Genomic DNA, 18,682 nt, shown 5'->3' with positions numbered 1-18,682 from the left:
TATTTCCCCATCCATTGTTTATTACAATTTAGAATCTCAGGAGAAGTTAGAATACAGAAATCTGAAAAAGAACTCTATTTGACAAGCTTCTGTAAAAAAAAGAAGAAAGTCAGAGAAGTTTTCACTAAGAATATGCCTACACCTGAAGCTGGGAGTATGATTCCCAACTTGAGAAGACACACTCATGATACCTGTCAGAGCTAGCATACTAAAAACAGAATGCAACTCCACCAGTCTGGGCAGAGAGAGAGGCTAGCCATCCCAAGAACCCAGAAGAGTCTCTGAACAGTATGAAAACTGAGTGTTTACCCCCTCCTACTGCTTGTGCTATCTCAAATATATTCTCTCTCTTCTCCCTTCTCTATTATATTATATTATCTCTTTTCTCTCTTTGAGATTAAGTCTCCTCAAGATGGGAATCACACCCCCAACTTGGAAGTGTATGCATACTGTAAGGCTCAAATCCTGCCATCTGGCCAAATCAGGCAGATCCCTGCATCCATGCAGATGCAGAGCCTCTCAATTTAACATGACCCACCATACTGGAACTAGAACAACCATACTTTTCAAAAATTAAAAACAGTGATTTTAAAAAAATCTATCCGTTATTTATCTCTTTATAGAGCACCAGATTCCAGTTTTTATTCACAGTAAGAAAATACTTCCTCTCTGACAGTTCAGGGTAGTTCAATTTACTGAAATTTAAATTTGTACCCTGACATCTTAAGGAAAAAAATCATAATTAATTTTTCAGCCTGAAAAAAGAACAATTTATGACAAAAGTCTACTGAGCTCTATGTAGAAAGTGTCCATAAAACATTGGCAGAACCATTTTTTATAAAAGTGTTTTCAACTAGTTTTATTGTAATTTTATTCATCACATCACTATAGTTTAGATTATCAATATTTCTAAGTCCTATTTCAAATACTTATACCCCCGTTACAAATAATCTATTTTTTCCGCTTTTAAGGTTTTGTAAAAAATTTAGTTGTTTCTATGTCAAAAATTATAACTACTTACCTGTAATTCTTCGACTCAGAAGATAATAGCTATAATAGTTCCCAACTCTTGGGTCCATTCCTAGTGTGCATAATTGGGTGAGGGATGTTGAGAGCTTGATGTTAGGAGACTTTAAAACCATCTCACCAGTAGGTGGCATACAGGCATAAGTTATTGGGTAAGTAACTGCCCCAACTGTCAGTAAGTACACTTTAATGCAAGTTCACAAGACTGAAAAGCTAGCTCTGTCTTGTAACTCTGATGGGATGTGTAGGGGTAACCATTATAACTAACCTTCTGAGAAAGATAATTACAGGCACATAATTTTCTTTTCCCAAAAGGTAAGTGTTATAACTGAACCCCACTCTTGGAGACTCAAGGCTGCAGAGATGTCTCTAATAAGATGTTTACTGATTGGTTCCTACGAGTGTCATACTGAAGCTTGGTTTACATTTAAAAGTTAGGTTAACACAGCTATGGCCTTGAGCACTGAAGCTATGCTGATCTAACCCCTGGTGTAGACATGGCAAGCTTAATGGAAGAATCTTCCATCAACCTTGCAATCGTCACTCAGAGGTGAATTATCTAGAGCTATGGAAAACTTCCATTTCTGTAGGAAATATCTACACTATAATGTTACAGCAGCATATCTGTAATGTGATAGCTACACCACCACACAACATGTTGATATAGCCTAAAAGTACCATTAATGGCCATAGTACCTAGACAAAGTAGACCTAAATTCTAAGGAAAAGCCAATAGTTTGTGTGGCAAACTGACTTTTTTTTATAGCTTATATAAATTAACTGCAAAGTGGAGATTTTCTATGAATTAGTTATGTAAATACAATTGTTACTGTATTCTTTGTGATGTTTATTGTTCTATTGATATACATTTAATTTATTTTAAACTGTCACCACATTTCTAAGCTTTCATATGTAAGATCTAGTGAACTGATTGGATAATATCTGAGACGTTAATTATCTAAGAAGCAGTGGAAGACAGAATAATCCTTTCTTATGGAAGCAGTTACCACCTTATTTTAAATTCTGAGAGGGCATTGTATTTCTCACTACCAACACCAACAAATCTCAACAGATACAGCAGAGCTTCTGCAATCTCTCTTAAATTCACAGAATCGTCATTAGAATGTTTCTGCTAAAATGGTAAGTAGTAAAACATTAATGCTGACATTTTTAAAAAGCATTAGAATTCAGAACTAACAACAGTTCATAACTTTATGACAGCTATTACTAAAGCTGTTTGAGAAACCAGGAACACAACATTTAATAAGTTTATATGTGTTTCATATTTGTAAGTTTAGCTACAAAACCATATTAGCTAGAAACATTCTTTTAAATGAAATCTAAGATTTTCAAGTAGAATTCTAAAGCAGGTGGTGAATCTGCAGAACTGTGAATACACAGGGGACCTGACCATTATAAACAAGACAACAATTTTTAAAAAAAACAGGGAGTGGTGCCTCAACATGCTACCTGAAAACTTATTTTGTAACTGGCAGGGTTTTGTTTTTTAAAGGCAGCAGGGAAAATAATTACTACTGGCTGAAATGTATCTATACACAAAATGAAAGGATTTTGGCAAACAGAGTGATATACAACCAAAAAACAGCTGAAATGAGCTCCTCACCTGTTAGCAGATTAAAGGCAACAGGCAGTTGACGCAGTTAGTTACTAGCCATTATGTCTCATCAGTGGGTAGTTGCACATCAATTGCTGGTGAGGTGGATCACCGGCTCCGAACACGCCACATCCAGTCACATACATAAGGCATGGATCCAAGTGTGGGAGAAACTAGAAATTACAACACTTACCTTTGAAGAATACACAGTATTTTTTCTATGAATTTTCATAAAGAATGTCTGATAGTATACATGTGTAAGTGCATGATAGATGAAAACTGGACCAGAGGAGTGATTCACAAGTCTCTTGCAGTAAAGTGTTATATTTACTCAAGATTCAACAATTGTTCTTCCCCCCAGATAAATAATATATTTAATAACTTTCTATCAGAGACATTTACTTATATTCTCTATGAAATCAGCTGCAGTTCATTTTTTACTTTTTCCATAAACTTAATATTTAAAAAGGTAACCTATGACAGACTTTTAAAAATGGGATTTGCACTCTTTTTGTGCCTCTTCATGATGTATAAAATGGCCTGAACTAAAATAAGAGATTTTACTCGGGTTGGTTTTTGTTTTGATTATTATTCCACAAATACCAGGAATGTCAAGGCTGGTTTTCCCCCATTTTGACAAGTGTCAATTAGGCATTAATAATTTTTTTGAACTAACCATATCTGTACTATGGATTTTTTGCAAAAGAGTCCCAAAATTCCTGTCACTAGTTCAGCTGTACTGAAGATATCACTGGCATGAACTGTAAATAAAAATGAGAAAAGCCAAAGGAGACACATCTATGGTTACACTCTCACTAGCACTACCACTAATTTCACTGGAGCCTTGACTACAATAGAGATCTCACTAAGTACTACCACTGATATGGCTGAACCAGTGTGGCAGCAGTGCACAGCTGGAATTATTATTAATTTTTTTTTTTTTTTACATAATTGCCTAACGCAGACCTCAAAGAGTTTTAAACTGTTTGATTTAAACTCCATTTCCCTCTCCACAGTTCGCCTTTCAGGAAACTCTTAGTTAATCTTCCCTAAAAAATGATTTAAATGGTCACAAGAGAATTTTCCCTTCCTTAGGTGATCCTCAGATTGAATAAGAACTGCTGTAGCAACTCTTACATCACTCACCTGTAGCTACTTGTGTAGTGGATATGGCCACAATGTTTATGCACCTTGGTGATCCCAGGAAGCCACATGTAGCTGGACTATGTTAAGGTTGCTCTAATTTGTGCCAGATAACTGGCCTAGTGCAAGATGACCCTAGGATCAGGGGAAATACAAATGTGGCCTAAAAGTGAATTTCATACTGTTGTAAGGTGAGCAGATTGGCCAGAGCTGTGAATTTGGGTCTTATCAATTTGTGACTTCTTTAGTCAACATTGAGACTTCGAATACAGAGAATGCTTGGATATCTAATGTAACCGTCCTCCCCTGCAAAATGGGGAAAAAATAAACCTAGAATTTCAGGCGTGCTTCATATGTCATTAAGTAAAAGTGAGAAACGGTTAAGGTGTAGAAAGAGAAAGGGGAGAGCGACTCAAGCCCATTTCCCACCCCCCACCCTATTGTATATGTTACTTCTGTAAGTAATCTAATGTCCAAACGAGTATCAGTAATATTTTATTGCAGTATGTTTTTTAAAGTTTTTTTTTTTAAGTATAAAAATGCTATGAGTACTCAACAGTAGTTGTGGTTTATTTTACATCCTTATCCAATATCATCAGGTATATAATATACATAAGTTATTTGCAGCACTGCAAATTACTACTATTATTCTAAAAATCAATAAAAATGTATCTAGAAATACAGTTCTGTCATGAAGAGATTTTGGATTGCACGCTATTGCCCCAACTATTGTACTTCATGCAATAGGATTAATTCACCTATTTTAATTCATCTATTTTAATTTTTTTCTACAAAATATCTGTATTTATGAAATAGCTAAGTAGGCATAACTTTAGTATAAATTTGTTATCCCTTACATTTCACTCATTTAAAATATACATAAAATTACTCACCTTTGTTGTAGCTATGCTATTTACAAAGCTGATTTGCTGGAACCCTTTTTCACTTAAAGTGAGACACACATCCCATCGTTCATTTGCCAGTTCATGAATAACTTTGAGTGCAACTCCAGTTTCATCCAACTTGTCCTTTACGTAAAGATCTACATAACTCCGGAATCCATTTACCTAGAGGTTCAAAAAGATAAGCAATTACGGTCGTCCTACCTACTTAAGCAATTGATAAAACATTTTAAATATGATTCTTACAGGCAGTTTCTTCCCATTAAACATAACTTTGACTCCCTTGCATGACCCTGCCAAATCATAAGCTCTTCTGGTCATGAGGGCCATAATATCCTTATCAAGTTTTTCCATTTTAAATTTGGAAAGATCTGGTTGGAATGTGATGCATGTGAAGTCATCTCCTTCAAAATGCTTTATCTTGGGATCAGAAGTCTTCATCATATTGTTCAGCCAAGTCTATGGAAACAAATTTTAGATGCTAACTGCATTTGTCTCTAGTTTACAAAAATAAAAACAACATATCTAAACCCCTTCTTTTTTCTAGTTTCCAGCTATTCCAACTCAACACTGAACTGCAGCATGGAAAATTTGCATGCTTCACGTTAAAATGTTTTTTGCTAACATGGTAAACACAGAATCAGCTGCTTTCCCATGTTCTGCAAGAGTATTGATATGGTGATAGGTTCAAGGGCTTTGTGGAAGTGAAATTATGTAGCAAGACCATGACATCTAAGTGTACAAGAAAAAAAAAAAAAACCAGCGGTCTGATTGTCCATGTTTTCTGCTGGGGGAGAGTGAACACAAAAAACAGTTCACTTCTGCAAAATGTTTTTGTTATAAAATTTTTCTTAACCATACCCAATGCTATACTGGGCAAATTTTAAAAAGCACACTTTACAGAAATTTACATCCATGACATCATTAATGTGATTTTTAGCATTTCTGCGGGAAAGATACACAAATTAAAAGCCTGGTAGACAACAGCTTTTTACATCTCATTTACCTGCTCATTATAGTGTTATACTGAATAGATGGAAACTGAAGCTCTGTTTATTCACCAAAGATATACAGTAAAAGCAACAGCTGTGTTAGATTCCAACAGAGTACCTAACCAAAGTGCCTCAAACCTATATCAAAGTGACCACCTCTAAGAGTGAGAAGGTAGATCAATTTACATGCCCATTCAATCCTTGGTCTGTATGTTGAGAATGTCGACAACGGAATATACAGGTTGGCATATTTTGCAAAGTGGTTGCTGGTCCATTAGGGTTAAGGACATTAATAAGAAACATACATAGAAAAATTATTTAATATATGATTATACAAGGCTTTGTTTTCTTTAGATATTTATACAAGAAGAACAATATTTTAAAACATACTAGTATTCTCAGATTACAACAGTCCCCGTCCACTTTGAACATATTAGCATGATTATCAAGAATATAAGTATATTATCAAGAACAAATATATAAATTTCCTATTTGAGAAAAATTCTTCTACTCTAATCAATACTAACAGTAATTTTACTCAATTAACCTCAATGCCCCTATAACTGTTACTGCTGAATTTTCAATAATTAATTTGTACACATTTTATAAGATGCATAAAATTAAGTTTCTAACTAGAAAAACAGAAGAAAAAGGTCAAGGAACACCTGCATACCTGTTTGAAACTGTGTTTGTATTCTTTGCAAGCAGTTTCAACTGTAAATTTTGTACTGAATATATTACAAAGTTTTGCACCATAACCATTACGACCACCTGGAACAACAATTAAATGTGTTAAATTTCTAAAGCAGAAATTACCCATATCGTATTTATAAAGTAATGTTCCCACATCATGGACTTTTACTAGGTGCAAAGGACCATGCTAATAGACAACAGTGAAGGATATTACTAATTTTTGCTCTGGAAGTTCACAAGGAAGTTACATACATTTTGTTTTCATTTTACCGTCTGATTAGATATTTACCTGGGACTAAATCAGGAGTGGGCAAATACCAGCACGCGGGCCCGATCCGGTCCAACAGGGTTAGCCCCTAGTGGGCCCCCACACAGCCACCCTGTACCTGCAGAGGTGCAGGTAAATATATCGCAGCTCCCATTGGTTGCTGATTGCCTTCCCAACCAATGGGAGCTGTGATAGCCCGTACCCGTGAATGCACAAATAAATATAGTGGCAGTGACTCATCAAGGACTAATCCTGGTGAATAGCTAAACTAAATGCTATGTATCCACGGGATAGGGGGGAATGATTTGTAGAAGACATAATGGGAAGCAGTCCTGGAATTCCCACAGATGCACTAGCTCCTAGCAAAATTCCATGAATCTTGTTTTCTTTCCTCAGAGAAATATCTCCTCCTTACACTTTACGCTCCCCTCTACTCAAAACACTCTCAGAAATCCTTCTGTCAGTAACTCCTCTTAACATATCTGCACCATAAATCTCCTATTTCAATGGGAACAGAAGGTACAGAGTATAGTTAGCATTATCTAATGCTCATATTCCCACTTAAAATGCACTAAGGATTGGATCCAGTGAATTTAATTTAATAGACTCGGATCATATGTACACAGTGACATATGCCACAGCATGACTGCTTCCCTACTCCATCCCTTTCCTATCCTTGCACACACACCCAAATACACGGATTCATATCTGCATATTGTCTGCATACAGACACTTCCTGGGTTACTGGAATAAGGAAAGATATGAATTGTATAAATAATGCTTCTCTCTTTCACCCAAATTTGGACACGTTTTGCTTTTTTTCCTCCTATTCCTTGCATGGAATAGAGGGCACACAAAAGCCATTATTATAAATGTGACTATTTAAGATCTAATTATATATCACATCTTAATTTAATATTAAAAAATGTGGTGAACAGTATCCCTGGCTTAAATCAAGCATGGAGTTATGGGAGGCAGGGGAGAGCCATATCCAAAATCCCCCCAAAAAATCTTTGACAATGCACCTGAATCCCTAGCAGTAATGTGCATAATATTCCATTTTTGGATGTCACTTGACAAGAAACTTGCAAACATGCCAAATTATCATAGTGGTGCAAATATATGTACTAGAATGAAACAAAACTTACTTTCATTTATTGCCTAAATCAGGATTGCCATGTGTTTAAGTGCTGAGTCGGGGCCTAACTGTCTGCAACACCTCTCCCACTAAAGTTTTCCTTCTATTTTGTCAGTTTAACATTTTTAGTATTTGCATATAAACTTCTATTTTAGATTAATGTTATATGATGTATTAAATATACAACTGTATTTTATAAAATATATTTTGTATCCTGAGTTTATATAAAAGAAAATATAAAGAGTTAGGATTTTCTATATCAGGACAATGATGGAAGACAACTACATGTAACTGGGTAGTGATAGTTACTTGCAATAACCAGTTCTCTCAAAAGAGTGTTTGTATAAAACACAAAGCAAAAAAACCCTACAGAAATATACAAAGTTCGTGTTAAGATATTTCTATAGCTATACAGAAAAATAGGCAAACAACATCTAGAAAGTACACAAATGGTCATTTCTCACCATAGTGCAAGAAAAGAAAACTCAGAAAATAATTAGCTGTTTAGCCAGTCAAAAACAAAGCATATTCAGAAGAATCTTACCTGTAACTTTTTTCTCATCATCATCATAGTTGCTAGATGTTAACAGCTGTCCAAAGATTAAAGCAGGAACATACACTTTTTCTACTTTGTGTTCCACAACTGGAATTCCTTTCCCATTATTCCAAATACTAATAATATTTGATTCACTGCAGAAAAACAGTGACATCCATTTACATTTTTATTAGTACCAAATCACTCCTAGAGAAGTTTTTACATAGAATTCATTTATATAAATCAAGAATATACTATCAAGGACTATATTTCAGCAATTTAAACCATTTTATTGTGTTTACTGGCATCTTTATCAATTTTATTTTTCAAACATGTTTCTTGATGTGTTAGTATTTGAAGATCTATTACTAAGTTAGTCTACCAATTTTATAAAAATAATTCTTGTGACTTTTGAGAGGAGAGAGAGAGAGAGAGAGAGAGAGAGAGAGAAAATGAACTATAATGTCTCCATAGTTCAAAGAAAGTCTTTAAAATATGACCAAGTAATAGTCTTGAGGTCAGGGAGCTGGCTTTTGTTGACCTCATGAAAATCCACTGAGATTTGATCCAGTTATAACCTGCTGAAAAATCACCATTTCCCATCTACAATTTGCCTCGTAGTTTCTTTTTGGCAGAGTTCCCAAATCTCTCAACATTCTTCATAACACCCATTGGCTTGGTTTCTTACTTTCAGCATTTCAAATAGCCAAAAATGATAATTATCTTCATCCTTCTCTCACTCCCTGTCAAAAAAATCTCTTTGTCCAATAAGATTGTGCAACGCATCGGAAACCAGAAGACAGAGTTTCTGATTCACTTGTTCTTCTGACAAGAGTCATTATTTCTGTACCTCTCATAACACTTATTATTAAGTTAATGCCTGCTACTGCCTATTGAGAGATGAGATAAAATGGGAACAGGATCCAGATCTGTAATATGGCAAATCCAGATCCCATCCACACAGATACAATGGCTCTCAGAAAGAGCTTGCCATATTCTTATACTTAGCTATACTATTTATAAAATGGTGCTACTTATACATATGCATCCCACTGGTTTAGTGAGTTATGCGTTCTTCCCTAAAGTAAATGGTTCGCATAAATAGCCATATGCTATTTCCATCTCAAATAATTAGTCTGGTATCTTAAGAGGTAGAAGTCTATGTCACCGAGCTCACGGTTCAGCATTCAAGCTACTTTTGTAATCGACACTGATGAGCTTTGAGAGGAATGGGAGGGGTACTACCCTTTTCTAGATATTTTAGCCATTCAGTTAACTAAATTGCCTGTAAAGATTAAAAACTTAGACAGTGGGTCCTACAGAGTTTCCAGGAAAGCTAGGAAGTGTTGGCAGGAAGCCAGGAGAATCAATGAAAACAGTGTGGGTTTTTGAATTGCAAGCAGTGATTATCTTGTTCTAGTCTGTGTGTGACCAGAGCAGAGCTGGGAGACATGAATTAAGGCAGGAAGCCAGGCATGGAATATCCAGTAACATGCTAGGGAAGAACTAAACCTTGGAACAACAGATATGTGAGTAGAACATGGGATGTTCAGACAGACACAATCAGGTTATATTCTTTATTTGGGGGTTTGTTAGACTTCTCTGGGCTGAGCCCTTTTAACTCCCCTCCTTTACACTGTAACTTTTAAACTGAATCCCAGAGAAGCAATTCTTTGTGCTTTTAATCTTTCTTTACAGTTGCTCTATAACACCTGGCAACCAAGTAATGTTTTACCAAGTATATTTTCTTTGTTTTCTTAATAAAAAAAAATCACCCTTTTAGGACCATGATCTGATTCCTGTGTACTAGCAAGCAGGAGGTTCTATGTGCATATGCCTAAGACTTCAACACTAACTATTACAAAAATTACAGAAGAAGGTTTAAAAGATCTTGAGGGTTCCCCACAAGAAGACATTCTCAAATGTGTCTTTCTGGGTTCTCAAAGGGTTTTTGCATTTGAGTGGCATTGGTTCGATCCAAAGTCATGGAATCTCTGAACCTGGGGAGTTTTTAAAACGGAAGCCTTTAGTGGCAGGGTATTCTAAAGTCTCTTGTGGGCCCCCCACCTTCTGAACCTGAAGTGCCAAGTGTGGGGAACAGCCTTGACAGCTATCAAAATTCTATACTGCCAAATTTGGCCTCAACATTGACGTTTAGATTGTTTCAGGTTTTATCCATTCTGTATTCAAAATGTATTAAAAGATGGCTTAAATGAACATGTTATATTAAATTCAAAATGGTGACAATAATTCTTCACATTTTCAGAACAATTTCTCCTTCAAATATAAAGCTAAAGTAAATACTTTCAGTACAATAAAAAAAAAAAGTCAATTTCATTGAATATACTCTTTATGAAAAAGATCAAATCCAATTTCCCATTCAGAGAAGAACAGCAAAAAGTTCTTGTACTTACGGATCAATAGAAATTTTAATACAGGTCATATTCTTGTCTCTCTGCTTATTGTCAGCCGCATTTACTATGAAACAAATTAACAATTTTAGGGCAATATATTACAAGCAGTTACTTGCTCTACAAAGCTAATTATATGGACACGCAATTACATGTTACAATGTACAGAAAATGTTTGAGAAACTCTTTTGACATTTTCTTTACTTTCTTACTGAAATCAGGAAATATAACTAGATCTCTTATAAACCATCTGAAGGAAAAAATTTGATTCAATCAGACTTCCTGCCATTACTTATTCTATTTCAAACAACAAGGCTCTGTTAGAGGTAAACACAAAAGAATATTTTACAAGCCCATTTTCATAATTAATTCAAACATTGTTCATCTCAATCCTCATTATTTACCTTTTGCAATGCTATGGAATCTTACTACAATTTGTATTGTACTTTCACTCATGATTAACTATTTCCCCCTGGCCTCAAATCCCTAAACAATCTCTTGGAGAAGAATATTTCTAACAAACACAAATTAAAAATTCATCAGCTCTATTTGTATTACCATAGCTGATACCAAAGCCCACTTGTGATTGAATTGGTATTTTGTACAATGCCTAAGAGTGTAAGGAGTTACATTTACAATTATTTAATAGTCTAGGTGACGACAGCACAAAGTGAGCATTCATACCAGCATATTAATTTAGGTTCTAGACAAACTCTTGCTCAATGTTGTTTTGGATAGATAATTAAGTACATTTATATTAAAATTATTGTTTTCCTAGTAGAGACAGGGTGAGTGAGGTATTATCTTTTATTGAGCAAAGCAACTGAATAAAATCAAGGGTAGTAGGTAGGAAATTCAGTTTATGTTCTGAATTTTCTTAACATGAGAAGTTAGAACTACTAAAAATGTTAACTAAAACACACATATAAGATGCATCACAAAATTAGTTTCTCTCTCAAAGAATGCTCATATGCCTATTCCGCACTGTAAGCCTAATCCTGCAAGTCACCGTAAGTGGAACTTGTGCTCAAGTTAAAGGGGAATTCTTTTTAAAGGGCTTGAATGATTGTTTCCAAACAGAGTTAATTCAGAATAGCTATAAAGAGAGGTGATAAAGAAGTTAAAACTTGATCATGATATTAAACTACATCTAAATTTGTGTCATCTAAAAGCACCGGGGCTCAGAAATTCTGTTTGTCATCAAACATGAAAACATATACAGCCGGTCCCTGAGTTACGAACGGGTTACGGACCAAACACTTGGCCATAACTCGAAGTGTTTGTAACTTGGATCCCATTGAGTTACATGGCGAACACGCGGTTCGTAGCACGGATCATGTTCGTAAATCGGGGACAGCATTTACAATCACTTTGGTCGTAAGTGCAGATGGTCGTAAGTGGAGGTTGTCGTGAGTCGGAGACCAGCTGTATCACAGTAATTTTCAGAATATTCCTCATCAGACAACACAGGTATAAAAAACACCCCCAAGGACCGAAAGATAAACTCATAGGAAAACAAAACACACATTTTAATTGATATATTCCAGTACAATATGAAATCAGACTCATTTCAAGCACTCCGGTTAAAGACCATCAAGCAGGAAGTTTCATTAAAAAGTATGCACAATTACAGCAATTGTAATGTTGTGATATTTTTATATAGACCAGTGGTTCACAATCGTCTATGGAGCTTGCATGCATTTCTCTCTCCTAGCTCATGAGTGGAGGGGCCAGACGAGTAAGTGATGCAAGCCACATAATTTCCCCTTGATCCCTGATCATGAGGGGACGGGAAGAAGAGCAAGCAGCATCCCAGTATGAGTGGCTGTAGCTCTCCCCTTCCAAAATGGCATCCTTGAGGGGAATAGTCTCAGATTTTTGGAATAACTTGATCCTTTCCAAATGAAAGGCTAATGTTCTTCTGGTATCATGCATGTGCAGTGTTGACTCCCCTTTATCCTGATGAGGTTTGGGGAAGAATGATGGAAGGTAGATACGTTAATTCATGTGGAAGACTGAAGATTTTTTTGGTAGAAACTAGGTATTGGAGCTGTAATGTGACCTTATAAAAATCATGAAGGAGGGACACGCCATTAGGGGCCTTATCTCCCACACTCCAATCATGATAGCGCCTAAGAATGTGGTTTTCATAGAGATATATAGAAATGAGCAAGTGATCCTGGGCTCAAACAGAGATCTTGTAAGACTGTTTAAGACTGGGTTACAGTCCCACAGTTACATGGGTTCTCTGATTAGAGGGTAGAGTTTACTTGTGCCTTTAGGCAATCTTTTCATTCTAGGATGAACAGATACAAAAAGACCAATGAGATGTACTTTCTTTCACCCAGCACAGAAATATCCCTAATTTCTTCAATACTAGAATATAATCTAGCACAACGGATACAGGAGAGCATGTAGTAATAATCTGTCCTACATCACCTCAGATTTGGAATCTCTTCCATTTCTGAATTTGTGTGTGGTTGTTTTTCTGCTATGCAACAGAATTTCCTTTACTTGCTCAAAACAGTTACTTTCTATATTCTGGAACCATTGAGAAACCAAGCTTTCAGGTGGAAAAATTTCAGGTTTGGAGAATGAATCTGGCCCACATATTGAGACAGAAGATGTAGAAGATGTAAAATAAGTGGTGGGCAGACTTTCAGCTGAAGAGGGTATGGAAACCATGTCTGTCTTGACCATATTGGAGCTATAACAACAACTCTGGTCTTTGCTGTCTTTATTTTGTTTATTTACATTGACTATTAGCAGAATTGGAAGAAATGCATATAAAATGTCTAGTCCGTTGAAGGAGAAAAGCATCTTCAAAAGAGTGAGGACCATGTTCTACTCTGTAGCAGAACTGAAGACATATCTTGTTCTTGCCTGTGGGAAAGAGGTCTATCTTTGAAGTTCCACAATGTCTGAATATATTATAAAGGATAATATTGTCTATTCCTGTTGGTCATCTTCAGAGTATTTTCTACAGTGCATATCTGTTATAGCTTTCTGAATTCCTGGGAGGAAAATTGCTGAGATGCTAATCCAATGACAAATGCACCAATTCCATTATGTTACTGCCTCAGCACATAAGGAAAGTGATATTGCCCTCCATGGAGGTTTATGTATAACATACATGCAAAGTTGTATGTCAATCTTTACATGCTTATCTTTGAGAATCAACAGGTAGCGAGAGAAGGCATTTAACTACTCTGAGCACTAGTAGGTCGATAAACATTATGGATTCCAACAGGAACCATCTGAACTATGCCAGTATCCAAATGGGTTCTCCACCCCAGCAGGAATACATCCATCATTAAAATTGGCACAGAAGTGGCTGGATGAAGTGAACCTCTGCACACATGTGAGGATCTGGCAACCGGTGAAGAGAAGTTTTTGGGTTTGGGATGGGTTTTTTTACTGTCAAGGACATAGACAGAAGTTTGTTTAGATCGTGCTTTCTGAAGACTGGCATGAGCTGTTGATAAACTAGCTAAAATACTGAATCTATGTGATGGGAGGAGAGCCTTTGCATCCAGACTGGTTACTATGAACTCCAGTTGCTTTACTGAGGTAAAAGTGGATTTGAGTATTTACTTGTGGTCCCAGCTATAACAATAGGTTCATTGTCTTTTGTGTGGTTGCCAATGCATCAAAAGAATGTGCTTTGAGCAGGTAATCATGCAAATATAAAAATACAAATATGGAAATACAATTATTTCTTGGTTGCAAAGCTGTACCAGCATCACTGAGAAGACTCTGGAGAAGACCCTGGGTGCCAATGATAGGCTGAATGGGATCACTTGATATTGGAAGCGATCCTGCCCCAGAGTGAATCTTTCTAAGATGGATGAAACATGATATGAAAGTAAACATCTTATAGGTCAAGGGCCAAGAACCAGTCACCTTAGTCCAGAGATGGGATTATTGCTGCAGAGGTAACCATCTTGAAATGTTGTACTTCTACAAATCTGTTGAGAAACCCTAGATCTAGAAAGGGTCTCCAACCACTGTTCTTTTTCTGTATCAAGAAATACTTGGAATAGAAACCCTTCTCTTTGTGTTGGTCAGAACTGGTTCTATAGCACCTAGTTTTAGGAGGCACTTTGTTTCCTCACATAAAAGGTGCTTATGAGAGAGGTTCTAAGGGAGGGCAGAGAAGCGAGAAAGGAGAAAAAGTGGATTAAATATCTCTTGATGATCATCTATGGTACCCAGTCGTACATGGTTATACACTTCCAGGATTGACAGAATGGGATACGCTGCTGGAGAAGATTTGGCTGTTGAAGAAAATGAAATTGGGGGCGGTAACTCAGGGCTTCGATCAAAATCTCATAATTGCTATTTACATGTAGATGGCTAGGATGCTGATGATTGTAGGGAAGATGTTCTGTTTCTGTACCCTTTGTCTCTTCCTCTGGGGCTGATAATGTCTCTGAGGAGGAACAGCATGAGCAGGCTAGAATCTTTGTGTTGCCTGGTATTTACTGGGTCGCTCTCTTCATGACAACTACTGTAACAATATATAGCAGTTTATAGAGAAACCTACTATGTTGCCCTTACCAGGAATTTACCCTGAGGAATAATTGCTTGAAAACTGGTCTCTTTCATCTGATGGAGGTATTCAATAAATTCATTTATTTTGGAATACAGTGTGATTATACTTTGTCATAAGAGCTTGATTAGCAGTGATCCTAAATTGTAGAGTCCCTGAGGAATACATTTTGCATAGAAATAAATTCAGTCATTTCCAGTTTTTGATGTATAAGGTGACATTGTAAATAAGAAGCCGGCAATATTATCTCCTGCAAATTATAACCAAACTTGTTTATCTGAGCCATTAGCTGAACAAGAATTAGGACTGAGTGGAATCTGGGCTCTAAATCTTTACACTTTTTTATTTTTGAATGCATTTTTTTTATATAATTCTACATTTGTAAGTTCAACATTCATGATAAAGAGTTTGCACTATAGTACTTGAATTAGGCAAACTGAAAACACTATTTCTTTATATATTACAAACATTTGTGCTCTGATAACCAAAAGCGAGCACTGTACACTGTATTGTGTTGTAATTGAAAGCAATACACTTGAAAATATAGAAAAAATTAAAAAATGGTTTTAAAATGCTATTCTATTATTGTTTAACAGTGCATAATTGTGATTAATGATTTTAATTGCTTTGACAGCCTTAGTACTTAGCACAATTCTCACTGACTTCTATTCACACATGGTACATGGAAAGATGACTGCCAACCTCAAGACCTTAAAAATCACCTACCAAATAAAGAATTAGCTCTATTACCTCTGCAGAGGCATTAATGATGGGAAATTACATTCTTCCACTGCTCAAAGCATGCAATAGCTGTGCCTGTTATACAGTCAAATGTCAGGATGAGAAAGGTCATGCTGAGTCACAAGCTTGCATATCAGATTTCTAAGACATGCCATTGTACTGTAGGAGGCAGTGTTGGTAATTCAAGAAGGGGGGTACTCTTCCAAGTCAAAACAGAATCAACTTTGAACCATAGTGGTAGATGTATTGGACAGCTGGCTGGTAGGCGCATAAGGCAGCTGGATGGTTCTTCTTTTAAAATCAGTTGTAAAACTAAAGTCATGGTCACTTTTTCTATTAAAAAATTCCTTAGCAACTGATTCCAGCATCATAATAAAAGTAAAACTTGGGTATTTGTGTTCTGCCTTCTTGAAATTATAGTCCCTCTTCCTAAATTGCCTCACCACCATTTTCTAAATGGCTTCTTTTCAGAAGTGAATGAAATATCTGTGTGTGTAGTACAGTAAAAGCTTTGTTATGTGGCACTCATGTGTTGCTGGTTAATTGAACGTGTGGGATACTCAAGCTTATAGTTCTGCAACTACCCCAGCCCTGTACCTGGAGGAAACCAGTGACCAATCCTCGTCCCCTTGGGAATAACTGGCGACCCTTCCCTTTCCCCCGAGCCACAGAAATGCCCTATGCAGCAGGCAGACGAGCAGGCCAGCAGCCCAGGAATCCTCCTGCAGACCCTGCTCCTGACAGCTCAAGGCAGGCTGAGGGGGAAGGAGATGGCTGACAATCAAGGTAGCTGGCAGTCCCAGCTGTCAGAAACCCCACAACGGCTGGAGCTATCAAGCCAGCCAGTTGGACAGGCAGGAATCAGGCATGCAGGGGTATAGTTGCTGGGGACAATGCCAGTTAACCAAGTTTTCTGGATGTACAAGTGCCAGATAACAAAGCTTTTACTGTTAAGTGTTTTCAGAACCTTCAGTAGGAAATGTGAACATAATCATTTTTAAAAATACTTACCAAGAATTTCATCAAAGATTTTGTACAAGCCTGGAACAAAAGTAACTTCTCTGCAATTCATCCCGACCTCTTCATCATAAACCCACATTAACTACATATAAACAAAATAAAAATACTTATTGTCTTGGGTTCAAAAATAAATATTCATGTTGATGTGTCATGGATTATTTACAAATCTTCATCACAAATCTTATTTGAGATTAAACCAGTCAGCGCTTTAAAGTTAAAAAAAAAAAAGCAGTAATTCTTTCTATTTTTATAATTTTAGGCATTTGTAACCAACTGATTGACATGTTAGAAAGTTTCAGAGGGGTAGCCATGTTAGTTCTGCTTCTGGATTCTTCGATTTCCATTCCAAATCATCTGATGAAGAGGGTTTTACCCACAAAAACACATGATATAATATATTTTCTAGTCTCTAAGGTGCCACAGGACTTTTAGTTATATTATGTTAGGTAAATCTACACTTCCACATGAATAAGCTACTACAGCTATTTACTTTTTGTACTGGGAACTTATAAATGCCTCCTCCTATATTGATGTACATGCTCATCACTAAGGATGTTAGATACCAATTAATTGAATAATCGTGTAACTGCATCAAAACTTCGTGGATATACGATTAGACAACAATTCCCGGGGTGGGGCTGGAAATCAGTGTGCTCAAGTCCCACTCTTGAGGAGCCCCCAAAACCTGCTACCCACGCAGACCAGCTCCCGCCTGCCGCCCCATGCTGCTGCCTCTAATACAGCATCTCCTCATTACACGAGGAGTAACAGTTAATTTGAGGGAAGGGTTCTGGATCGGACTACTGCATCTACACACGGCGAGTTAATTCAGGCTACCGGCTTTTTAAAATGGCGACCGGCCGTGAATATGCTAATCAAGCACGGGATATTTAAATACCACACTTCATTAGCAACTTGGTATGCTTCATTTGCCTCCCTAGTTCGAACTAGGGGGCAAGTGTAGACATACCCTAAGTTACTGCTCCCAAACAACACTCTTCAGATACTACCTGGATAGAGGATATTAACTTAGGAATCATAAAAAAGGACAAAACTTTTTAAGTCACACTCATTTTCCATTCACTTGGTTTGAACTTATGCCACAATTATGAAAGTCAGTCTCCATTCAATTTGGCACAAAAAATGGTTTATTACAAATGGCCGATTTTTATTATTAAGCTCTCCTGAGCTCATCTGTAATTCCAGACAGAATAAAAAGTTTGTCTTACTTAATTTTTCTTCCTATTTTAGAATGCTATTTTAGTTTCTACTTTTCCATGAAGCTAATGGATAGAACCAAACTAATCAACCTGGCTCAGGTTAAGTCCCATTTACTATATGAAACCCATGTGACATTATTCCCAAACCTGTATCAATACTGATAAGTGTGCTAAACATGGAATTACTACACTTGTATGTGCAGAGATTCAAACACTTAGATTGTACATACTGATACTTATGTATATTTATGTATGTGTATCTGCAGAGTAGGCAAGCATAAATTGCATAGAGCTATCTAGGGATATTTATTCCACACATTACACTTAACATTCAGTCAAATGTAGGTCTTAAACTTTAAAAAAAAAAAAAAAGAAATATAGCAGGTGAGATAAACACTCTCTCTCTCCTCTGTGTTTCCATGTTTG

The 18,682-nt window shown here is 36.5% G+C and overlaps 1 protein-coding gene across 3 annotated transcripts in view; it reads right to left on the bottom strand.

The window, feature by feature from the left end:
- TOP2B (DNA topoisomerase II beta) overlaps window positions 1-18,682 on the bottom strand; it is a 112,511-nt gene that overhangs the window by 49,168 nt on the left and 44,661 nt on the right. For all 3 annotated transcript variants that reach the window (XM_006134319.3, XM_075922030.2, XM_025190305.3), the window contains exons 3-8: window positions 17,028-17,118; window positions 10,727-10,790; window positions 8,322-8,467; window positions 6,352-6,449; window positions 4,933-5,145; window positions 4,678-4,851 (exon numbers count right to left, since the gene is read on the bottom strand). In XM_006134319.3, coding sequence (XP_006134381.3) covers window positions 4,678-4,851; window positions 4,933-5,145; window positions 6,352-6,449; window positions 8,322-8,467; window positions 10,727-10,790; window positions 17,028-17,118 — 786 coding nt within the window. The remainder of the gene's footprint in view (window positions 1-4,677; window positions 4,852-4,932; window positions 5,146-6,351; window positions 6,450-8,321; window positions 8,468-10,726; window positions 10,791-17,027; window positions 17,119-18,682) is intronic.

The sequence above is a fragment of the Pelodiscus sinensis genome, chromosome 2 (genome assembly GCF_052426305.1).
Source record: "Pelodiscus sinensis isolate ZL-2025 chromosome 2, ASM5242630v1, whole genome shotgun sequence".
Classification (NCBI taxonomy): domain Eukaryota; kingdom Metazoa; phylum Chordata; order Testudines; family Trionychidae; genus Pelodiscus; species Pelodiscus sinensis.
The sequence above is the reverse complement of the archived record's forward strand: the minus strand, read 5'-3'. Positions and strand labels throughout refer to the sequence as shown.